At 36.4% G+C, this 24732-nt stretch overlaps 1 protein-coding gene across 1 annotated transcript; it reads left to right on the top strand.

Annotated features, from left to right (window-relative positions):
- The first annotated feature begins 546 nt into the window (after positions 1-546).
- LOC113115034 (leucine-rich repeat-containing protein 75A-like) lies at positions 547-21189 on the top strand. The gene is made up of 4 exons (XM_026282247.1): positions 547-2550; positions 5319-5447; positions 10259-10371; positions 19292-21189. The coding sequence occupies exons 1-4, from the start codon at positions 2296-2298 to the stop codon at positions 20118-20120; spliced, it is 1326 nt and encodes a 441-aa protein (XP_026138032.1). The 5' UTR covers positions 547-2295; the 3' UTR covers positions 20121-21189.
- Positions 21190-24732: the final 3543 nt, after the last annotated feature.

The following is a 24732-nucleotide window of genomic DNA, read 5'->3' as shown; positions in this document are numbered from 1 at the left end:
GAGAGGATAACAGGAACTGGTCTTTTCCACTAGAGGAAAATATGCACTAAAAGCCTAAAGTGATGACTTTTAAAGTTTAAATACCTTTATGATGGATTTGTTTCTTACAAACACAGAGCTTTTTAACTTCACAAGACATTGATAAACTGGAGCCATGTGGATTATTGTGACATTTTGGACCCTCAATCTGATGGCACCCATTCACTGCACAGGACCCACTGATGAGCAAGTGATGCTAAATCAATGCTAAAGTTCACCAAATCTGCTCTGATGAAGAAACAAACTCATCTACTTCTTAAATGTCTTGGAGTGAGTACACTGTAAACAGATTTTAATTTTGGGTGAACTAATTGCTTTAAGTGCTTGAACATACTGGTATAAAAAAAATGTATAGCCTGAATGCACTGTAAGTCGCATTGGATAAAAGCGTCTACTAAATGCTTAAATGTAATGTAAATGTAAGTGTCATGCTTTTTTCCATACAAGACTTTCCGTCTAAGAACAAAAAAAAATCGCAGCAGATGACATGCCACGTGTTAAACACCAGATGTCAGCAAAGAAAGGCCAACTATTAACGTAACCCACAAGTGAATGATAAAAAATAACTTGAGGAGAATCTATGACTACGCGTACACGGGGATATGGGATTGCCCATACGTGTGAATTAATTTTTCATGTCCTTAAAGTACTGAAATGCCTCCTATAGTGCAGAACTGGAGCAGTCCCATTAGCGACCATCTGCTCCACTTGGTTAACTGTACCAAGGCAGTGGTGCATTCTCGACTGTAGATTGAAACACAAGTGGAGGATGTTGCAGACCGCTCTACCCCTCCCACACCGCCTGTGTCCAGACCTAGCGCCTCTCCGCTGCATCTGAGTGATGAGAGACCGTGCAGGCTGAACACACCCTACCCTCAGACGGGACACACCTGGGGAGAGGTCATATCAGAGCGGGACTTAAATCGACATGGCACGTTTAAACAGACAACAGTGATATTTCTGCGGTCTGCGTGGAAGAAAATACTGGAATGACCTGTGCGCCGAGGAAAACAATGACGGACGACGTAAATATTTACATGCCCTTGTTCACAGCAGTACTGCTCGCCGTCGACTAAACTCACACGGAAACCTACATCGTGTGTGTATGAGAGACTGCGGAGGAACTGCGATGTTTATACGTACAAACAACGACTGAGATAAAAACACAGACGGGAAACGAACCACCCTGCCGTAAGATCGTGCTAGGATTCTGTTGAACCGGACGGTGAGAGTTAGTTTCTGGAGGTTTGCGGGACTGTCATGCCGCAGGCTTCATCAGATCTATTCCCCACCTGAGGGAATCGATGATTACTGGTGTATCGGCAGAAAATATTATGACATAACTGGACTGAAATACAAGAAGTTTGGAATGAAACACGCAGTGTTTTAAATGTTTTGCCGCCTTGTAAAATTCCAAAATAATTTTGTGCGTGCAAACGGAGGATTCTAAAGAATAAACAACTGACGAGTCAGCTGTGAATTATATAAAATTTCAACGTTTTGTAAACTTCAGTTTTGGTTGGAAATTGGATGAGAAATGTACGCAGTGGAGTCAACTTTTTAAGTAATTTTTTGAGCGTGATCATATCGCGGAACTCAAACGGTCATTTTGCGCTCCTTGTTCGGTTAAAGACGTTTTAAACAGAACAAAACTATGTTTGTGAGATATTTGTGATGTGTTTAAACACGATAATGTGATAAATAACGACAATACAGTGTTTTATTGATGCACCGCCCGATACAAACATCGATTAGCAGCTGTTGCTATGGTTACTTACGCAGAAGCGATTTCTGTTCGCGTCCGTAAATTTTGTATGAACTGAAACGTTATTCGCACGCTTCTGAAACATAAATGATTATGTTTAAATACATTTCTAAAATTCATGCCTTAATTAGGGGGTCGTACACCCCCCAAACATCCCCCATATTTCACACCCTTTGAATGAGCAATTTGTGAAAAAGATTTTACTGAAATGCCATTCGATGCAAGTTCTTGTAATTTTAATATATAAATTCACATCTTAATGTAATTCAGATTAGAGATGGCAGGTGGAAGGTGAGCAGAAGGACTTTTAAAACACTGTTCTCCAATAAACTTAATAGGAACACTAAGGCTTATTTCTTATTTTCATTTGTTTCTTAAAAATTTTAATCTCACGTTCAAATTAAAATACTTTTAATAGTTAAATGTGAGTTCATTTTGAAAGTATGTCCAGTCTGAAGGCCCTTTTCCAGACTGAGACTCTATAACCAAACATGGGAGCGAAGCAAACGAAGGCCACGGGACAGGAGGCAGGAGCGAGTCCTCAGAGCACAGGATGGAAACGGACCCCGACGAAAGAGCGAGGAGACATCCTTACTTCCATCATGTTGAGGTCAGGAGACAAACTGAGGAGCGGCGGGACTCCTCCACCCTACCAGCGGCGCATCGGGATGATACAAGAGATGATGCTGAAGGCAAAGCAGGGGAAACACGACGAGGCGACAGAGATGCTGAAGACTCTCCGGCAGGTACAAATACCACTCCATGATTCTTGTATAGCTTAGTTTAAAACTCAAATAGAGGTAGAAAGTTGTCAGTGAGATGTAATGTCTACATGACGAAGCAATTGGGCCAAAATGTCAGTCCTATACTGGGTTGGTGTTATTTTGAAAGCTGTTGAAAGACATAAACTCTTCCTCCAAAATGCATCACTATTCTCAGTGCTGATACAGACATATCTGAGCTACAGCAGGACTCATGTCACAGTTTCCCAGCTCTATAGATTCTGCATTTCTCAGAATTCAGTGCTATTGAGACAGATGCCTGTTTTACAGTCCTGAGAACCTGTGAGAACAGACACAGCTCAAGCTGGCCGAAGAGTTATACTGCACTGCATAAACACCAACTGTTTACTCTGGGTAGTTATTATGGATGCTGTCAGTAAGAAAAATGCTCTGCTTTATATCAAATGGTTGTCTCAGATAGCTAGTTACTCTGTTTGATGGGTATATGTGGTCAGAACTCTTGCCCCACTACTATTTTTTGATCCAGCTTTCCTCAAGAGAAAAAAAATCATTTTATGCACTGGAAAGTCATTTTTGCAGGTCTGCTATACTTTTTTCTTTGGAGGATTTTTTTTGCATATGGGCAGCAGGGATCAATAAATCAATTAATGGGGATTTCTAATCATCCTTTTCTAATTAATTTAAGATAGTATTAAATGAATTGTCAGGCAGTGATGAAGCAACATGTGGCTGTGGAACAAACGGCAGAATTCGTTCTCAAAAGTAGAACACTTGGAAATAACATACTTTAAAAGAAGATACTTAAGGGCAGACCAATGTAATGTTTTAGGAGACTTTATTGCACATTATTTACAATCAAATGAACGTGTATTATAGTTTAAATGTATATTGAATGCAATTAATTAATAACTAATGTTTTTTTGACTCATTCTTTAGTTTACCATAATGCATGATAGTAAATTAGTACACCTTACTATATGGTAAATTAGCAATTTAGCACATTTAAATTATATAAACTATACATGTAATATCAAATAACACACTTAATCATATTTACATTAATAATCAAGTACTTTACATGTACTATATTGTTTTTCCAGCACATCAAAGTAAGGGTACTTCTTTAAAAATGTAATTATTTAAAATGCACTCTACAACTTTCAATTAGAGATTATTACAAAGTTCACTTTAAAAGTGTTAAAAAACATGCAATTGTACCCTCCTAAAGTACACTTAAGTGGCCTTTTATTTGATTAACATTTTATTATTTCTTAGTACAGTTTCTTTAAAAATATACCTTTACACTTTGAAATACACTAAAAGTACACAATCAAGTGCACTTCTTTTTCATAAGAGGCAGATTTTTACCCTAAGTAAATGTGAGATTTTTGGTGAAATGCATTTGCAGTGTATCCTGCAACGGAGGTTAAAGCACATAATGAGCAAGAGAGTCAAAGGACAGCGTCTCTTGTCCACTGGTTACCAAGTGCACCTTGTTGCCCGGAAACCATGAAAATGGATGGGCCTTTGATTAAATGGAAATCGATTAATCAAGATTCTGCTCCATAGAGGGATGATAATGATAAACGAAGGCTTACACTCAGCGTGCACAGTTTAGGTCCAAGGTTTTATCGATGGAGGGAGAGAAATTCAATAGTAAGTTTATAGTGACATTAAAATTATTCATCCTTTTTCCTTAACAAAGACTAACCTTTTTCACTTTGTCATACTAATGACGATTTGTTTCATTCACACCCACCCTTTGCAGTTGGTTCGCTGTTAATTATTTGTCTCTGGCTGTAGAGCTTTCAGCTCCACACACATTTGCTATTTTTTTAATTGCTGATCCCCCTGCCTGCCCCTTTCCTTTACAGATTTGATAATGTAGATTAACGTTTCCATCAGTTTATCTTGTTTTACACAGTTGAAGGATTTGTTTTCTATTTTTCTGCACTTACAACAAAGTCTTTTCACTTTTTTGGCCCACATTTTGACATTTCATTTAAATGATGTCAGGAACACTGAAAATCATCATTAGGATGCATATATAAAAGTTACATGCACATTTACATTTATGTAAATGTAAATATTTATTACTAATAAAAAAGCTTCATAGATGACATTAGCTTTAAAGGTAAAGCTGACCCAAAAAAGAAAATTTGCTAAAAATGTACTCACACACGGGCAATGCAAGATGAGTTTGTTTCTTCATCAGAACAGATTTAGAGAAATTTTGCATTATATCAGTTGCTCATCAATGGATTCTTTTCAGTGAATGGGTGCCGTCATAATGAGACTCCAAATAGCTGATAAAATTATCACAGAACTCCACAAAGACTCCAGTCCATCCTTCTTTAATGGATGTGAGAGGACAAGGGATATACTTTTTCACTGGAGGATTATTATGGATTGTGGACTCATTTTATTTTGGCCAGAAGCAACCGTTTAGCGTTAAAAAGTCTTGATGAATTATTTATCACAAAAATCCAGCATTTCACTTCCCAAGACTTTAAGTGATAGAAACGTGTGGATTACTGTGATGTTTCTGTCAGCTGTTTGGATTCTCATTCTGAGGCACCCATTGACTACAAAGAATCCACTGGTGAGCAAGTTTTATATGATGCTAATTTTCTCCAAATGATGTACAAATAATCTCGTCCACATCTTGAAGGGGCCTGATTAACTGTTCCTTTAAGTGAGATCAGCAGATGTAGTCTGTAGTCTGTAGTTCTCATTCTCTTGACCTCCCTGTATTGTGTCTTTTTTTCCAGGATCTGGGAATGGAGTCAACCTCTCTGGACGATGTTCTCTACCGCTATGCCAGTTTCCGCAACCTGGTGGATCCCATTACCCATGACCTCATTATCAGCCTGGCCAAATATATTCACTGCCCAAAGACGGTAAAGTGCTTCTGTGAATCGTGACATGCACACACCTAAAAACACACACACACACTTCTGTTTTCCATTTCTGTTCTATTTCTGTACATTTCTCCTATGTTGTGTTACTTTAATATTTAATGAAAATAACGGCACAGCAGAAAGATGTGCAAAATGAAACTGTACCATTCCAGTGCAGTGAGCATTAGGATGAATCCCAGTTGCTTAAGCATGTGTGAGTCTCTGTGTTAGGCAGAAGCAGGGATGAAGAGAGCGGAGAGGGTAGAGGCAGAGGGAGGTGTATTCGCAGATGAGTCACACACACTAAAGACCAGTCAGCCCTCTTTCAAGACTGCTGCTGCTGCTGAATGAAGCAAGTCAGGCACTATATCACACCACTAACACCCTGCTCAGCTCCTATAGAGAGCTGCACAAACACCTGACCTCCACCAAAACAACAAGGATGCTGCCGATTGTTTTCTTTACACTGAGCTCATCACATCTTCTCTAACCAAATGTGGTTGTGTAAGTCTCATGAAATCTGTCAAGGAGATTGTTTTATTTCACCCCAAAATCAAGAGAAAGAAATAAGAAATGATATTTTGCTTAAAGAAAAGTAAGTCTGTTTCTACGACCATTAAGATTTTTTGTGTTGTGTTTTTTATGTAAATTAAGTGCACTTCCTCTCTCAGTGCTCATTGTCAGAATGCAAAAACAAATTATTCTGATTAACATAATAGGAAAAAAGAGAATTTTATGTAGGTTATTATTGTATTATATTATGTATTGTAGAGATTTTTATTATGGAAAAACTAAAATAAAAATAAAAATAAAATACTGAGCACAACCGTTTCCAACAATGATAATAATAGGAAATGTTTCTTGAACAGCAAATCAGCATAAATTGGTTTCTGAAGTATCATGTGACACTGACGTTTAAAGGAATGGCTGCTGAGAATTCAGATTACATTTTATTTTAAGGACTAATACTCACTATTAACTAGTTGCTTGTTATTATCATCAATATTACTAGCATATTGGCTATTTATTAACACTTATAAACCACATATTAATGCCTTATTCTGTATGAACATATTTGAAATCCCTTAAGTCTACCTATTAATCTAACTATTAATAAGCAGCAAATTATTTGTTTAATGAGGGAAATCATCAACAATGTAATATGTGTTCCCTATTTTGAATAGTTGCCAAAATTCAACTAAATGTACATATTTACACAAAAATTTATCATTTATTAGTTTACTCTGTGTAGATTTTATGGTGAAACATGACCTGGAGCTCCATCCATTTTTCAACCATATGAGAGGGCTGGAGCCTATACCAGCATCTCAGGCAACAGGCAGGGAAACACCCTTAACAGATGGCCAGTCCATGACCTGCATATTGCTGAACATATTAGTGAGAACCAGCCTTAGAAGCATGCATATGCAATAAATTTAACTATGCAAGAATAATGGGATGTCAATTAAAAGTAGGGAGAGTGAGAGTTCACACAATAGCATAAGGTGACATTTTCTCTAAGTGATGTTATTGTAAGTTGCAGTGGAGTGAGACAAGTAAAAACGAGTTCAGTGATGTGATGAAATGAAAGCTGTGCTGTCTGTTACACTCTCAGATCTGGCAGAGCCCACTGGGTGAATGATTACATTGCCTGGGGACCCACTGTCTGTCTGCAGGGGGGGGCACACTAGAGCTGACCAGCCATGTGGCACAGTTAATCTCACCGGCATCAACCACTAGGCTTTACTAAAACATAGGGTGTGTTTTCCAGACATCTCAATATCCACAGATATAGTTTTATCTCTCATCCCCTGCAGAGGTCAATGCCTGATGCAACAGGAAGACGTGATGGCTGGATTGATTTACATATTGATGTTTCCAGTGCAGATACAGACACCTGAGCACAGACAATGTGTCCTTGATGAAATGCTCTGTTACTGTTAGCTTGGATTCCTAATAAAAGCAAATGTCATTTGGCCCAGGTTAAGACCTATAAAAAATGTGCTCCTGATCGTGTGAATTTTATAGCCGACTCTGCGTGTTGAGACATTTTTATAGGTTTTAAGTTGGAGCCACAGATGAGGCAAGTGTTAGTACTTGAAACTGATCTAGTCATGTATGAGCAGAGCCCTCTCATTCAATCAAGTGCACTGAACCTCATTATTACCTGAAGCAAATTCATGTAATTCCAGTAATAAACCTCTGTACATTTCAATTGTGATTAATATGACAAGACAATATAGAAAAAAAGCTCATAACCAGGATTTCACCTTTGCAGCTAATAATAATGAATTGAAATGTGCTCCGATACATGCGCAGTTATTATTTTTGTCCTCGAGTCAGTATTCGAACTCCGGACACCCACAAAACAACATCATTATATGTCAGCACACTGCCCACTAGGCTATTGGCACTGACAATATTTTTAATCAAATTTAATATTTAACATTTTGAATTAATATATCAGCTTTTTTCATTGTTATTAGTTTTTGTTTATATAAATATCCTTCTGTTTAACTCTAATTTCAGTTGCATTAGACATGTTAATATCTTAAGTTTAAACAAATTTTATTAGTTGCCAAATCCGCATTTTAAGTTTGTTTTTCCTATTAGCATTTACATTTTATTTTATTTCATTTTTATTTCTGTTAACAAAAATGATTTGTAACATTTTAGTGAACAATAACAGCACTGATCGTAGCATGTAGGTTCAGATTTAATCAAGGATGCAGGATATATTATTTATTAGTCCCATATTATAGACATTTTTTACTTGTATTTTTTTATTAAATTCATCAATTGGTATTAGACATTTAATTAGTTTTTACATTTAGATTATCACTGCAGTCATCAGTGATTCATAGACTTTAGTTTTTTATAAATAATCAGCAAAATTAAATATAATCTGTATAAATCTCAAAATTAATATAAATATTTCATACTACATTTCTAATTATTCCTGAATTCACAAAAATACACACACACACATATACACTCACCTAAAGGATTATTAGGAACACCATACTAATACTGTGTTTGACCCCCTTTCACATTCAGAACTGCCTTAATTCTACATGGCATTGATTCAACAAGGTGCTGAAAGCATTCTTTAGAAATGATGGCCCATTGATAGGATCGCATCTTGCAGTTGATGGAGATTTGTGGGATGCACATCCAGGGCACAAAGCTTCTGTCCACCACATCCCAAATATGTTCTATTGAGTTGAGATCTGGTGACTGTGGGGGCCATTTTAGTACAGTGAACTCATTGTCATGTTCAAGAAACCAATTTGAAATGATTCGAGCTTTGGGTCATGGTGCATTATGCTGCTGGAAGTAGCCATCAGAGGATGGTACATGATGGTCATAAAGGGATGGACATGGTCAGACACAATGCTCAGGTAGGCTGCGGCATTTAAACGATGCCCAATTGGCACTAAGGGGCCTAAAGTGTGCCAAGAAAACATCCCCCACACCATTACACCACTACCACCACACCACCACAGTGGAAACAAGGCATGAGGGATCCATGTTCTCATTCTGTTTATGCCAAATTCTGACTCTACCATCTGAATGTCTCAACAGAAATCGAGACTCATCAGACCAGGCAACATTTTTCCAGTCTTCAACTGTCCAATTTTGGTGAGCTCGTGCAAATTGTAGCCTTTTTTTTTCCTATTTGTAGTGGAGATGAGTGGTACCCTGTGGGGTCTTCTGCTGTTGTAGCCCATCCGTCTCAAGGTTGTGCGTGTTGTGGCTTCACAAATGATTTGCTGCATACCTCGGTTGTAACGAGTGGTTATTTCAGTCAAAGTTGCTCTTCTATCAGCTTGAATCAGTCGGCCCATTCTCCTCTGATCTCTAGCATCTACAAGGCATTTTTGCCCACAAGACTGCCGCATACTGATGTTTTTCCCTTTTTACACCATTCTTTGTAAACCCTAGAAATGGTTGTACGTGAAAATCCCAGCAACTGAGCAGATACGTGCCACATATTTGTGAAATACTCAAACTGGCCCGTCTGGCACCAACAACCATGCCATGCTCAAAATTGCTTAAATCACCTTTCTTTCTCATTCTGACAATTCAGTTTGGAGTTCAGGAGATTGTCTTGCCCAGGACCACTCCCCTAAATGCATTGAAGCAACTGCTATTTGATTGGTTGATTAGATAATGGCATTCATGAGAAATTGAACAGTTGTTCCTAATAATCCTTTAGGTGAGTGTATATATAGAGAGAGAGAAAGAGAGAGAGAGAGAGAGTTTGAATATATATAAGCCACCAATTGGTCATCATCCACATCCACATCCTTAGATTTAATTATTAGCAGCCCTGCAGGAATATGCAGCGCATTTCTTTTTTGGTCATTTATGTGTTAAACATTGGCAGAAATAGATTCTGTCTAGAGGAGTGTGGCAGTTACTTGAGGCAGTGTGTATGAGTGTTCGCATCTCTCTGCAAATTGGATTGCATTAGGCAGTGATGAATGGGAGTTAAAATAATAAAGCTTTCCAGAGATGGCCATACTGTACAATACATCAATTTGTCACTAATCCATTACATGCTAATGCATTTTATCAAATCACATGCATATGCACTCACTAACCTCAGATGACCTAATGATAGAGCCAGACTGTGTTTGTGACATGTCGGTCAGTCTTTGCATATAGCTTTGCTCCTCTGTCATCATAAATGTTGAAGAAATTAGTATACTTCCTTGAGGGCTCAGACCCTGATCTTCTGCCAGTTCCCATTAATTAGCAGTGTGTTACAGCTTGATTGATGTGGTCTCTCTCTCTGTCTTTGTCAGGAGGGAGATGCTTTGGGTGCCATGGAGAAGGTGTGCCGTCAGCTGACCTATCACCTGAGCCCACACACCCAGTGGAGACGGCAGGGGCTGCTGAAGAGGAAGCCACAGGCCTGGTGAGAATGTGGAGCTGACTGCGATTTAGGCAGTGAGGCCATGTGCTGCCTTATTTTCTTCAGAACATTACTTTGTGTTGTTTTTTTCTTTTAAACCTCAGTTTACAGCACTTTTCTTTTTGATTCTTCCTGACTCGTTGCTCTTTTTGGGGTTCCCACAGTTACGAAAAATGTGGTAATAGGTTTTTTTTCATATTTGGCATTTGTTGAAATATTAAAATTAGGTAATTCTTTAGTCAATATGTATTTTTCTAGTTATCACATACACCAAAAGTTTAGTGCCGGTAAGTTTCATGATCTCTTATGCTCACATGTATTTGATCAAAAAGGAAAACAAAAACAGTAATACTGTGAAATAATAATAAAAAACTCATTTTCATTCATTTTAAAATGTAATTTATTCCTGTGGTGGAAAGCTGAATTTTCAACAGCGATTTCTCCAGTCTTTGGTGTCAGTCTTCAGAAATCATTGAAATAAGCGGATTTGGTACTCAAGAAACATTATGTTGAAGACAGTTGTGCCTTTTAATGTTTTAGTAGAAACCAAATTACATTGATGCCCGTATCCTTCGGCCCACGTACATTAGCCTAGTGGCTCGCAAGTGCCTCACTTTGTATGTTAATTAAAGTGATTATTTGGCTTAAAAATAAAAGGCTTTCCGACTTTGCAGAGCAGGCAGTCAAAATGAATCATCACTTTGCCAGTTGTTTGTCCACGTACTGATTCGTCTGCACTTAGGGATTAATTACGCACGGAGCGTTTCATTCGAGGATTGGCTCCTACGGTTTTGATATCCCCAAATTGTTTTAATACACAATATCTTGTATTATGTCTCCAGAACAGCTGCATATACCATCCAAATCTCATCACCTGTGAATTGGCTCCTTAACGGGGGCTTTCAGCGGTCTCCTCTCCGTCCATTGATGATAAGAGCTGTGTTCATTCTGCAGAGTGAGTCAGTGAAGGAAAGAGCAGCCTCCCACTGTGTGCCGTGTGGTTTTTTTGCTAACACATGGTTCTGTGGTGTAGACTCATACTTATGTGGCTCCTTTCCAACTGCCATTAATATAGTCAAAACACAGACTGTGTAATGTGTAAATACTAGGCTGTATTTATTTCCTGTGTAAATGGATACACTTTAGATTAGTTGATGCCTTTATTCTGTTCCCTAATTTATGTGTGTAGGGATTAAACAGCTGTCCCCTACGTTCATTCATTGCATCAGCTGCTGTGGTTAAGCTGGAATGTGAAGGCATGTGTTCTGCGTAGACTGGATTCGATATCTTCTTTTTATCCGCTCTGGTTGTGTTCGCTAATCTTCACCTGGCGCTTTTTGTTGGAGCACTGCTGTTTGTCTGAATCACACCACACACGGTTCTGTAATTGTTACACTTATGTTGTGTATTGTGGGGTGTTGTTGCAGATGTGAATGCAGCTGTTGGGGTTTAAAAAGGGAAGTGTTTCTCAGACAGCGTTCTCACCTCTCCCTAGGTGTGTTGTTGGCACTTGTGTGCCTCTAAGGGTCTCCTTATTCTCTGTTGAAACGTCACTTTTGTTTGTTCTGCTTGAACTATGAGCTTACTGATGTGATTTCATCAGATCGCAATAATGGCACTGTCCTGGAGAAATAGGAGTTCAAATAATTTCACCGCCTGAAGGTACAAAGAGGCAAGAAAAGCAAGCTCAACAAATGAAAATGATGTCAATATTTTCTTAAATTCTTTGTTTTTGAAAATCTGATTTGATATGATATGATATGGTTTTCTTTCTCGTGTGGATTGCTAAAAAAAGTAGCAGAATAATCAAGCTGTTTGCTTCTATATAATGAAAGTAAATGGTGACCACTTAAGATTTTCGAGTCAAGACATTAGTGAATATCAAAATTGGTCTGTTTCTCAAACATAGCTCTTGTAATAGCAAACAAGTAATATAGATCATTACTTGTTGTAACTTAATGTTACTTATGTTGTTTTTATTATGTTTCTTGTTTTTGGAGCTTGACAATGCAAAGGTCACTGTTCATTTTCATTGTATGGAAGACTTACTGTAAAATCTCCTACACTCTTAAAAATAAAGGTGCTTCATGATGCCATAAAAGAACCTTTTTGTCTAAATGGTTCCATAAAGAATTTAAAATGTTTTATAATTTAACATTATAAAAGATTATAAAAAGATAAGAAAGAGATGGTACTTTAAAGAACCTTTTATGAATGGTTCTTTGTTGAACCCAAATGTTTTTTCTGTGGCATCGTGAAGAACCTTTTAAGCACCTTTGTTCTGAAGAGTGTATGTTGAAATGGATCATTTTATTTTTAATTCTCTTTAAGTGTCCAATTTCTCAGATTTGAATTATTATTATTATTTTTTTTTTTTACTCTCAAATGTGTTTCCCAGAAATTTCACATATTTTGCAAAGAAGGTTTTTTTTTTTTTTTTTTTATGAACATTTATAATTCGTACAAGTCTAATTTATGTCTTTTATTTATTTATTTTTAAGCACTGAAAAAAATGTCCTATATTTTCCTCTGGAAAAATTACAATTCAGTAATGTTAGTTGATTATTATGCTAGTATTATACTGATTAATATTTTAAATTCGTTTTTATTTTCATACTTTCTGTTTTCGTTTTAAATTTAGTAGAAGTTTTAATTTGATGTGCTCTTGTCGTTTTTATTCGTTTTTGTAATATTTCCATTTAATATTATTTTTATTTTTATAAAAAAAATTATTTCAGATTTAGTTCTAGTAATATCTACAAAACAAACGAACTTCAACTTGTGATAGAACTTGTGATAGAAATGATTTCATTTCTAAGTTTCAAGTTTTTTTCAGTTGATGTTGTTAATCAAATTTTTATATTTTATTTTACTCCTTTATTTTAATGATTTTTAAAAAAAAAAAAAAAAATTTAGTTAGCAATAACAACAGAGAAATACAACCAAGCATTCATAACCACTTCATTTTTAACTCTGATCATTTTATGTCTCTTTCAGTTGCCCTTCTCTTTCTCTCTCCCTTAATGATTCCTCCCTCTCCGGTCTAGTAATGGCTAAGTGCTAACATGACCTTAACCTCCTCCTATGTCAGAGTGAGACAGTCTCGCAGACAGGTGTCCCATTTTCTCTGAGAGAAATCACACGTAACAGATGTTGGGCTGTGGTATGTGTGTGTTTATGCAAGTAATTCAGTATTACTCATAGTGTGTGTGCAGTTTAATCTATGTGCCTCCATGCAAATATTTACACTAACACTGATTTGCAATTCTACATATAACCGGAGGAAATTATACATCTGCTCCGGATGTGTTGATCTGTTAGTTTATCCAGTAACATGCATTTAACTTGAGTGTAAATACATACTGTATACATATACGATAAAGTTTATTTATTAGCACAATTGGATACATCAAGAGTTTAGCACAGAAGAGTCCAAATTAGATGTAGACCTGAATGTTTCCATTTGTTTAGTGTTTTCTTTTTTATCTTGATCATTTGTGTAAGCTTGCACTGTCACAATGCCCACTCTCACTGAATAGAATATATATGTCACTTGAAAAATTGTTAAATGCAATTGTAACAATAGATATCTGGAAGCTGTACTGTTATGCAGTTGCATAAACAAAAAATATTGTTAGGAGTATTTGGATCGTTTCTTGAAAACCAAACTGCTTAAGTGCAATCTGATATGCCATAGACCTACTACATGGCCTCTTTTGTTTCATGAGCTGAAATGTGAAACGCATTGCCCTCGTCTGGAGACCCTTTAGACCATAACAAGCAGCTCACGCCTGTCAGGAGCCAGTGAAGTATGTCTTCCTCATCTGAACACAGGCAGACCGGAGCTTTCTGGATCATCATGTCCACAGGCGACCGTGTTTTTTCTTTAGCATATGATCTGACTCCATAACACCCCCATTAATAGCAAAGACACTGGTATTTTAGGGGAGAAGAAAGATAGAGATTGTGTTAAACAAAAAAGGGATTTGAGAATGTAAAACAGGAGCAGAAGAGGGTGTGGAATAAGGGCTTTTGTGAAATCATACTGTCATCTCTCAGGCATGTCTGCTGAATTCTTTCTGCCTTTTCCCTCCTATTTTTCATCCCTCTATTTTCTCCTCATATGATCTCTTGAGTCGTGCTGCCTCTCCTCGACAGATTACCTCACAGTTCTGCCTTTTGCTAGACTTTTAGTGGCTTAAGCTCTTGTTTCGTGCCTCTTTGTCTCGTCGTCTTCTTGTCATCTTCTGCTCACACTCTTCACTGCCTGAGAGCAGAAACAGCAGGTTGTGAATGTGGAATGATGATGAAGTTACAATAGGCTCTTGATATTCATTTCTGCCTTCTGCATCTCTGGTGTTTTCAATTTCATTTCCTGTGTGTCTTTATTCGAGCAGTGACTTTGACATTTCATTGGGCACATGGCAACCTGCCTCCAATTAGTGGTAGCTTTACATTGATGCTTTTGTATTGGTTTGCAGAGCTGTCCAGACAGCTGAGATAAAAAAAAAAGCTGTTTGACAAAATACATTTCTTAAGTAGTATACAAAATTGGGCCTGAATGTCATAAAAAAACGTTAGTGTTTCAGGTGTAAAAAATTTGTTATTTCTTATTTGTCATAGTTTTATGTAATGGGAAAAATCGTGACATAAGCATGTAGTATTTACAAATGAAAAAAAAAACATAATAAAAACAGTTTTGAAAATGAATTTAACAGATTATGTCAAAAACTTGACATTTTGTATGATTAGGATATAACGCTAAAAAAATGGGACACTAGGGCTGCACAATTAATCTAAATTTGGGATTACAATTATGAATGCCACAATTACATAATCGTACAAAGCAGCAATTAATCATTCTGAGACCAAAAGATGCAGGGGTTTTTTTCTTTCTACATTATCTTAAAGGTTTTTCCCATTATGTTTATTTTAATATTTTATAGTACTTTATAATTTAAAGAATAAACCAGTCCAATGTATAGTTGACATTTGAGGCTAAACACTCTAGAAAGGTGTAAAAGAGTGTTTTCAGCTTGTTTATTTTCATATAAAATTTTCATATAAAAAGCATCAGACAGTGGGTATAAATATCATTCAGTGTAAATTGTGATGATCGTAATTAATAATTGCGATTACAATTTCAAGGGAATAAATTACAATTATGATTTTTGTCATAATCGTGCAGCCCTATGGGACACAAAAATGTACTGCATTTCAAATGACTGAATGTGTTGTTCATAAAACGAAATAACATTTTAACTAGAAATGAATTGTTAGTGCACACATTCAGTTATCCTTGCCTCAACCAAAAGAGGGTTTATTTCAAGATTTATTTCAGTGATGGTAATCCTTCATTTTGCTCTGAAAGTCATAGTGATGACCTTTCATCAGTGTGTTGGAGAATAGAGCAGTATAATGATAGACTCGGCACTTAATTGGTCATAATTACCACACTTATTATCCAAGAGTCTTCAACATATCATTGGAGGCTCTTAGGCCATTTTTATTTGACATGCATTCACATTTTTATATGTTTGAAAAATGCTCACCAAAGACAGTGTTTGTTTGATCAAAAATACAGTGTGAAATATTATTCCAATTTAGTAGTGTAGTGCTCTCATATGATTAATTGTGATTTATTACATTCAAAATAAAAGTTTTTGTTTACATTATATATGTGTGGGAACTGTGTATATTTATTATGTATATTTATAAATACACACACATACAGCATATATTTAAAAAAATATTAACGTCTATAAGTATATATTTATATTCATATAATTTATCATATATATCATATATATATATATATATATATATATATATATATATATATATATATATATATATATATATATATATATATATATATATATATATATATATAAATAAAAGCTAAATATTTTTCTTAAATATATACATGCATGTGTGTGTATTTATATATACATAATACATATACACAGTACACAAACATATTAATGTAAACAAATTTTTTTGGATGCGATTAATCTGACAGCACTGATTTAAAGTAACTCTTTTCTATTTAAAAAATGAAAACTTAATTTATTTCTGTGATGCCAAAGCTAAATTTTCAGCAGGCATTACTCAAGACTTCAGTGTCACATTATCATTCAGAAATTATGCTCATTTGCTGCTTCCTCTTATTATTTATTTTGAAAACTGCTTAATATTTATTCAGCATGCATTTGAAATAGAATTGCTTTGTATTATTATATTTGTTTAATGCTTCCCTAAACGAAAGTATTAATTTCTTTATGAAAAATCTTACTGACCCCAAACTTTCGAACAGAGATATTTATTCCAGCAATGTAAATTATGGATTGAAGTCATCCTTTGTCTAATACTGCTCTTTATGTTTAATAGAAGACTCATAAAGCTGGTTGAGTGTTAGAGTTTTTCTTTCTTTTCCTCTATGACAGAATGCGAATGAACTGTAACAATGCAGTACAGTATGGCACATCTCTGACACCTCCCACCCACCTGCTGCTCTTCAATTCGATTGTAATTGAAAGGGTTTATTTCTGTAAAACTGAGAATAAGGAACTTCAGCCTTATTGTCTTAATTCAAACCTTTGTTCCGATCTATCACCCTTAAGTAATAACCTGATTTAATTTACATTCACAGGAAAGTCGATGCAACAGAATGATTTTTTACAGCTTACACCTGCTGCCAGATCGATAATAAGTCTTGAGTGAAAAAAAGTGTAGAAATTGCTGCAGAAATTGAAAATGATAGAGTTGCTCATCTTTCTCTTTGTTGCATTGTGCTGCATTATTGTTATTAATGAAAAAGCTTCATTAAATAAATTAAGCATTAAGTAAAATTTAAGTAAATTTCTGATTTTGATTTCCTGCTTTCTGTCAAAGCTGCTTTGGTGTCATAAATTGCATATGAAAAACAATAAAGTGAAGATCAAGATTTTATGCAACCAGTGATTCCTCAGATCGGAAAGTTATTTAAGCAATTTTGGCATTTGAGAGAATTTTATAAAAACCAAAGAACAGTATATTATAAACAAGTTTTAGAAATGATGCTACTTTTCAAAGTGTTCTCTAAAGTCATGTGGCAGATAGCGTTTTGCTAAAATATAGTTTTCATATTTCTGCTTAACATCCCTCCGTCGTTAATGAGAACATTTGGAAATGATCAAATGCAGAGGAGAGAATGTAAGTGGGTCAGATGCATTCAGGGTGAGTTTGCTGAGCGAGGGAAAGGCTTTTTCTCTTAAAGAGCGTGGGATTCGGGATCCTGGCCAGTAATATCAGGAGAGTTGATATCCTGTTCTGGTTTAGCCATTTCCTTGACTTTGCTGCTGTTTTATTTGCTAGGTCAGTGACAGGATCTGAGCGGGGCAGGAAATATATCATTCAGAATGAGCACAGCATGTCAAATCAGGATGGTTATTATTCCTCTCTCTTCCTCAAATGCCAGTTCAATAAGATATATGCATGTCCTGGTGTGAATTAGCACCGGCCACATTATGAATTAGTATTCTCGCCGTTTCTTTTCTCGCTTTCGCTCTTTCTCCTTTCACTCGCACACTGTCAAGCTGTGGTGGCACACTGAGCTTATTATGAGTCTGCTGCATGTGCAGCAGTTAAAGCAATGCATTTGTTCTCTTTTACTTAATAAATCAGCTCCTCTTCCTGCCTTCATCTTCTGCTCCCCACTCTCATCTCTGGTAGGTTTTTAATCCATATTTGACAATAACAACTGACCTCACGATTAAATTAACTCTTAAATGTTTGTATTTCCAGGGACTGTTTTGAATCTGTAATGCATTTACAGAAAATGAATCCTTTCAATCATGTCTCAGTTTCCCTCAATAAGTCTTTGACAGTCTGTGTTTTAATAAAATGTTAAAGCTGGTATGGGTTTCAGTACATTAAGCTGCACAGACTATTCTTTTATTATTATTACTATAAAATGTAGTTCCTCAACAGTTCCTTTGTGCTCTTCTTGTATAGGGCTGAATAATTCAGTTTGTTCCTGCCCTACATATCATCTTTAGGCACTAATGACTGTTACAATTATTGTAGCAGTTTCAAGTACTTCCATTTGTAGTAATCTAGCAGCACATTAGTATGGGCGGGAATTCTAATAATTATAATTAATTTTATACAATGTATTTTGTTGCCACAGGAAATGTCCACACTAAAAGGTCTCATGTCAGACAGCACAGGGTTTGGAAGAGACCATTTAAACATATGAGCAGAGCTGCTATTTATATGTAGGTTCCAACACTATTGTTGATGCCTCACCTGCCAATGTCAGTGAATTAAGATAATTTAATGACCAGTGGCCATAAATATTCTTGCATTATTAAAAAAAAATATTTAAAATAATATTTGTATTTTATTTTATATCATCTATTTATTTGCACATCTATGTTAACGTTGAGACGTAATGTGATTCTATTTCTTGTATCTTAGAAATAGAAACTTAACTTAAGAACTTAAGAAATCCAATATAATCAAGTTCTCTCTTTATCTCTCTCTCTCTCTATAGTTTTTATATATTCAAGGTAATTGATTTAAAAAGATGCAAACATAACAGAAGTTATTAAATTGATTGTAGGTTTATTTTTTTATTGTATTTCTTTTTTCAATTTATTATATATATATACATACCAACCATACTGTATGTATGTATTTATAATTATCAACTCAAGGCCAGATTATAATTTTTTGCCACATTATGTTTCAGTTTCTAATTAAATTACCAGCAAATGTGTCCTAGTTTTATTCGTGAACTGCTAGGAATTCTTAAATGTTTTATTCCTTTTGTTAATATTTTCTGTCCTCTGGTTCTGATTTATAAATTCAATAAAAAGTGAATTCCCCCACCTCCACACACATTCTTATCTCTCTGTCTGCTTCTTTTTCTCTTTCTTAGTCTGAAGTCAGTTCTTTCAAGCCCTCCCTCCAGTGGGACGTTAGATCTGTCTGGCATCCCTCTTGGAGTGAAAGACATGGAGCGTCTCTGTGCCTACCTGCATCACCACGCGTCCCGCATCGGCAGCCTTGAGCTGGGCTTCACCGAGCTCACAGACGATGCCTTCCTTCTGCTCCTCCCTACGCTGACGTCTCTTCCCCGCCTTGAGACTATGGCCCTCAATGGCAACAGGCTGACCCGTGCCGTGCTCAAAGAGCTCACAGACATACTGAAAGACCCAGACAGCTTCCCCAGCGTCACCTGGATCGACCTGGGGAACAATGTGGACATTTTCTCCCTCCCTCAACCATTTCTGTTGAGCCTGCGCAAGCGCTGCCCCAAACAGGGCAACCTTCCCACCATCCTTGAGTTCGGCGAGAGTCAGGCTAGCGAGCCGGAGGGCCGAGTGGATGAGGACGAAGCAGATGATATAAACAGGACTGAGAGTATGGGAGAACTCAGATCTGAGGTAGAAGAAGCGATTGATGGTGAGATGGAGATCGAGGACATGATGGAGGAGTTGCTTGACTTTGACAGGGAGGTGCAAGGCAAGGAGGATGAAGACGACAGTATGTGGACCTTGGAGGAGCAGCGGCTGGTAAAAGATCCAGTTGGAAAGCGGAGCAAAGAGAAAAGGCCATCCAAAGCAGAGGGCGAAGAGGACTTACAAAGCGAGTCTTCCCATCTGTCCTGCTCCAGCCAGTCACAGCACTCTTCTGGAGCCATCGAGCCTCTAAGACAAGATTCTGTCCCAGACCAATTAGCGTGTCATTCGAACAACCCTACCTGATTGAAGCCACTGTCTAATTTGATTAGATGCTGGTCCCTTTAAGAAAAAAAGAAAGCGTGACAGGCTTGTTTTCAGACTGGGTTGTCCATGAAGACATGATAAGATTTATAGGGTTGGCACTCACAGCAGTTGTCTGTTGCTGCAAAGGAGAAATTAATCACTTGTGAGGTAAAAAAAAAAAATCAAATATAGCTTCTGATTCAGGTTTTTCCCTTCACTGTCATGATCCAGTCGCAAAGCAAATAGCAGAGGTTGAAGAGGATGTCCAAAGCCAGTCATCCTCCACCCCTTCACAGCATGCTTCTGGAGCCTTTAAGAAAAGATTTTGTCCTAGACCAGTTAGCATGTCATTCAGACAACCCGACCTGATTGAAAACACTAAGAGTCTATAACCTTCATCCCTTTAAGAAAAAAGAGAATGGGTTGTTTTCAGACTGACTTACCTATGAACTCATGAGATTCAGCAGGTTTAATAGGGTTGATGGCTGCTGCCTGTTTTTGCAAAGAAAAAAATATTATAAAAAATATCAAACATTCCCTCTTATTCAGGTTTTCTTATTCAGTGTCTTAAAAATGTTTAATATAAAGTCACAAAGTGGAGCAAAGAGAAGGCGGCATCCCAATCCAGTCTTCCCATCTGTCTTGCTCCAACCAGTCACAGCACTCCTCTGGACCCATCGAACCTTTAAAAGAAGTCCTTCTCCCAAAACAGTTAGCATGTCATTCAGAGAACGCTGCTTGATGGAAGCCACTGTCTAATTTAATTAGTGTCTGTAAACTTCATCCCTTTAAGAAAAAGAGAAAGCATGACGGGCTTATTTTCAGACAGGAGGAGTCATGGGATTCAGCAGTTTTTATAGGGTTGACAATCACAGTTGTCTGTTGTTGCAAAGGAGAAATGATCACTTGTGAGGTACAAAAATATCAAATATACATTCAGGTTTTCCCCAGCACTGTCATAACCATGAACCTCTCTGTGCCTATGTGTCTGTTCAAACCCTGCTGAAAGGAACATTGTGTGTGTGTGTGTGTGTGTGTGTGTGTGTGTGTGTGTGTGTGTGTGTGTACACAGCAAAATCCCCAGAGTTAAACCAACTCTGCTCAGAGAACATATTGTCCCAGTCTACAGCTTTAAAGGGTTAGTTCACCCAAAAATGAAAATTAAGCTATAAATTACTCACCCTGAAGTCATGCTAGGTGTATATGACTTTCTTCTTTCAGACTAACCCAGTTGGAGTTATTTAAAAAGATTGTCTTTGATCGTTCTAGCTGTTTGATGGCACTCAGCAGGTGTTGCACTGCATCGGTCCATGAGAATTTTAATAAAAAGCAAATCCGTAAAAAAAAAAAGTGTCTCACACTGCTCCGGGGGGTGAACAAAGGTTTCCTATAGCCAATCGATGCATTTGTGTAAGAAAAATATCCTTATTCAAAATGTAATAATCACTTAAATCTAGCTTGTGCTCAGTTGTAAACGAAGCAGTTCCGGGCGGATGATGTATGAGGTCAGCTCTGCGCATGCGCCGCTCAGAAGTGACGCAGCGGAGAGATCAAAACAAAACAACTGTCATTTATTAGAAGTACAAAACAAGGATTTGTAAAGAAGAATGTCAGAGGATTTCCATATAAGCCAGGGGTGGGGAACGTTGATCCTGGAGGGCCTGTGTCCCTGCAGAGCTCCAACCCTCATCAAACACACCTGAACAAGCTAATCAAGGTCTTCATGATACAGGTAGGTTTTTTTTCAGGGTTGGAGCTAAACTCTGCAGGGACACAGGCCCTCCAGGATCAATGTTCCCCACCCCTGATATAAGCCAACAGGAGACTGGTTTTCATTTGCTAAACTAAGGAACATTTGCTTCCTTTGTTCCTGTTAACAAAGGTTGGTTTTCACGAGACTCACCGGCGAATGCGCAACACTGACCTCATAAGTCATCCTCCTGGAACTGCTACCATTTACAACAGTGAGCGCAAGCTAGTTCAAAGTGATTATAACATTTTGAATATGGATATTTTTCTTACAAAAACGCATTGATTCGCTACAGGAGGCATTTGTTCGCCTCCCAGAGCCTTGTGATTAGCTTTTTATTAAAATGATCTTGGACTGATGCAGTAAAACACCTGCTGAGTAGCATCAAACAGCTTGAAGGATCAAAGACCATTTTTTAAATATCTCCAACTAGATTCTTATGAAAGAAGAAAGTCATATACACCGAGGATGACTTCAAGGTGTGTGATTTATGGCCTAATTTTAATTTTATGTTGAAGTAACCCTTTAAAGTCACACTGAAGCAGAGTTACCACTTTTGAGGATTATGTGATGCATTTTTATGTCTAAAAGCCTGAGCAGTAGTTGTTCATCTTTAACATTGTTAACAGCGGGTTTTCTTTACAAATACTCACTCATCGATTAAATAATTGCTTAATTATCCCATTAACTTTAACTCGGCTTCAGTGTTACTTTAACACTGTAGATTGGGACAATATGTACTCCGAGCAATGTTCATTTAACTCTGGGTGCACATTTAAATCAGTTAAACATGCTGGATATAAGCAGATTGGCTTGGCCCATGAATTGGTGTGTCCATCTATGCATCTGAATGTCGCAAGCATCATGTTCTCAAGGAAAACAACCTAACTTCTATTTAGTATCGTCCAATTAATATGCATGTCCCAGGTGTCAGGTGGATGGGACGCAGATGATATCATATTAAGTGCCCCTAATTTATAAAGTGGAAAACCAAAATGTCTTGTCACACTGTTGGCCCAAAAAATGTTTGTTTGATACAGAGAAGCGGGACTGAAGCCAAAGAGAAAAGACTCTATTCACGGAAAAAAAGAAAGTGTTGTTTGGTTATATGATAGTATATAATACTGTTATTCTGTTGTTGCTGCTTGACATGGATTTGGAAGACAATGTAAGGTTTCTTAGCTCATTTCTTTAGAATAGATCCTTTAAACAAAAATTATATAAAGGTTCCATTTCTATCCATCCACTGTTATTAAATTATAAAGGTATTTCATAGTATAAACATCTATTTAGTGCCTAATTATATTAAATTATTCAAATGTAATTCAAACTAGTTCTTATATGCCAGTAAATGAAATTATTGTTATAATGACAGTGTATATTAATTAGACAGATTTGTCTTAATGGAAAACATGATTTAAAATTACTTAATTGAGAATTAGGATTTATTATATCCATTTATACTGTACTACTTTGTATATTATCATAATATGCTTACATGCAAAATCGTGTTCAGTGTTTTTAAGTAGAATTATCTCCCTCCCCAAATGATGGTTTATAAAAATTAATTCATTGCGCCTAATTGCTTCTGTAATAAATTTAACCAATATATTGCAGATTATTGTTTCATTTTATGGTCACCAGGTAGCCTCAAAATCTCCTGCTGTTTTTCAAAGCCATACTTCTAAGTACAGAAAGGGAATTATATATTGATAAAAGTGCACTGAAGAGCTGTGATCAATTAATTTTGTCTGTATTTCTGTATTCCCACAATGGTTAATAAAGAAAGGACAATGCTAGGGATGACAAGGAACAGCAATATGTGTATGTGATTACCTGTAAACAAAATGTATTTGACTGTTGGCATCAAAATCAATAAACCTTTAACAAACATACAATTAATTTGTGCGTTAAACAGTACATAAAATGTTGGACTGTTAGAACTGTGGTAAAAAAAAAAAAAAACAATAAACACCTAAACGTTTTTGTGTGACGGAACATTGAACTGTAAATGAACGGGACTGATGGATGGAGGAATGTACTATTAGTAATAGATGTCGACATCTAGTGGTTGGCAACTATTTCGTGCTTGGCCTCTTTGGGCTTGGTCTTGTTTTATGTGTTTACGTACTTCCGTTTCATTCCTTGCAATTTTCAACACAAACGAACTTTTAGTATATTAGCAAATGAGGCTGTAAATTGTTCAATAAGAAAATAAATTTATGGAAATATGGACCAACAAGGCATATAAAAAATACATTTTATACTGTTGGAAAATATTTTTTAAACTACAATTCATGACGATAGCTGGTTTCCAGTTGGTCATTGGCTTGGCTGATCTATGACGTTAAGTAGACCATAACACAGCATCAAACCATACTAGCCGGTCAAATCAATCTAGATGGAAAAAACATATGGTACACTCAGTTGGTGACCAGTTAGGACTAGTTAAGGGCTGATTCTGAAATGGATTTTACTTTAGAGACTATCGTGATTTTGAGAAACACATTTTATTTAGCTTCATTTTTCTGTTCAGATTTTTACAGAGCGGAAAAATATCTTTGACACTGGCCAGAAAAAATACATACACATTATCAAACACAGATCAAACAAATTACTATATATGGATCAATAATAATATTAATACATACATAGTTAGTCATTTGGATGTTAAGAGAAAAATACATAAACATTATCAAACACAAATCAAACAAATTACTATATATGGATCAATATATGAATATGTACATCGTTAGTCATTTGGACGGTAAGAGTATATATAATACGAGTAAATAAATGTTAATATATTACAAAGTTAAGTAAAACAAAACCAGGTGTGTTCATATAAAACCACAAATTATC

This window comes from Carassius auratus, chromosome 15, assembly GCF_003368295.1.
Source record: "Carassius auratus strain Wakin chromosome 15, ASM336829v1, whole genome shotgun sequence".
Lineage (NCBI taxonomy): Eukaryota > Metazoa > Chordata > Actinopteri > Cypriniformes > Cyprinidae > Carassius > Carassius auratus.
The sequence above is the reverse complement of the archived record's forward strand: the minus strand, read 5'-3'. Positions and strand labels throughout refer to the sequence as shown.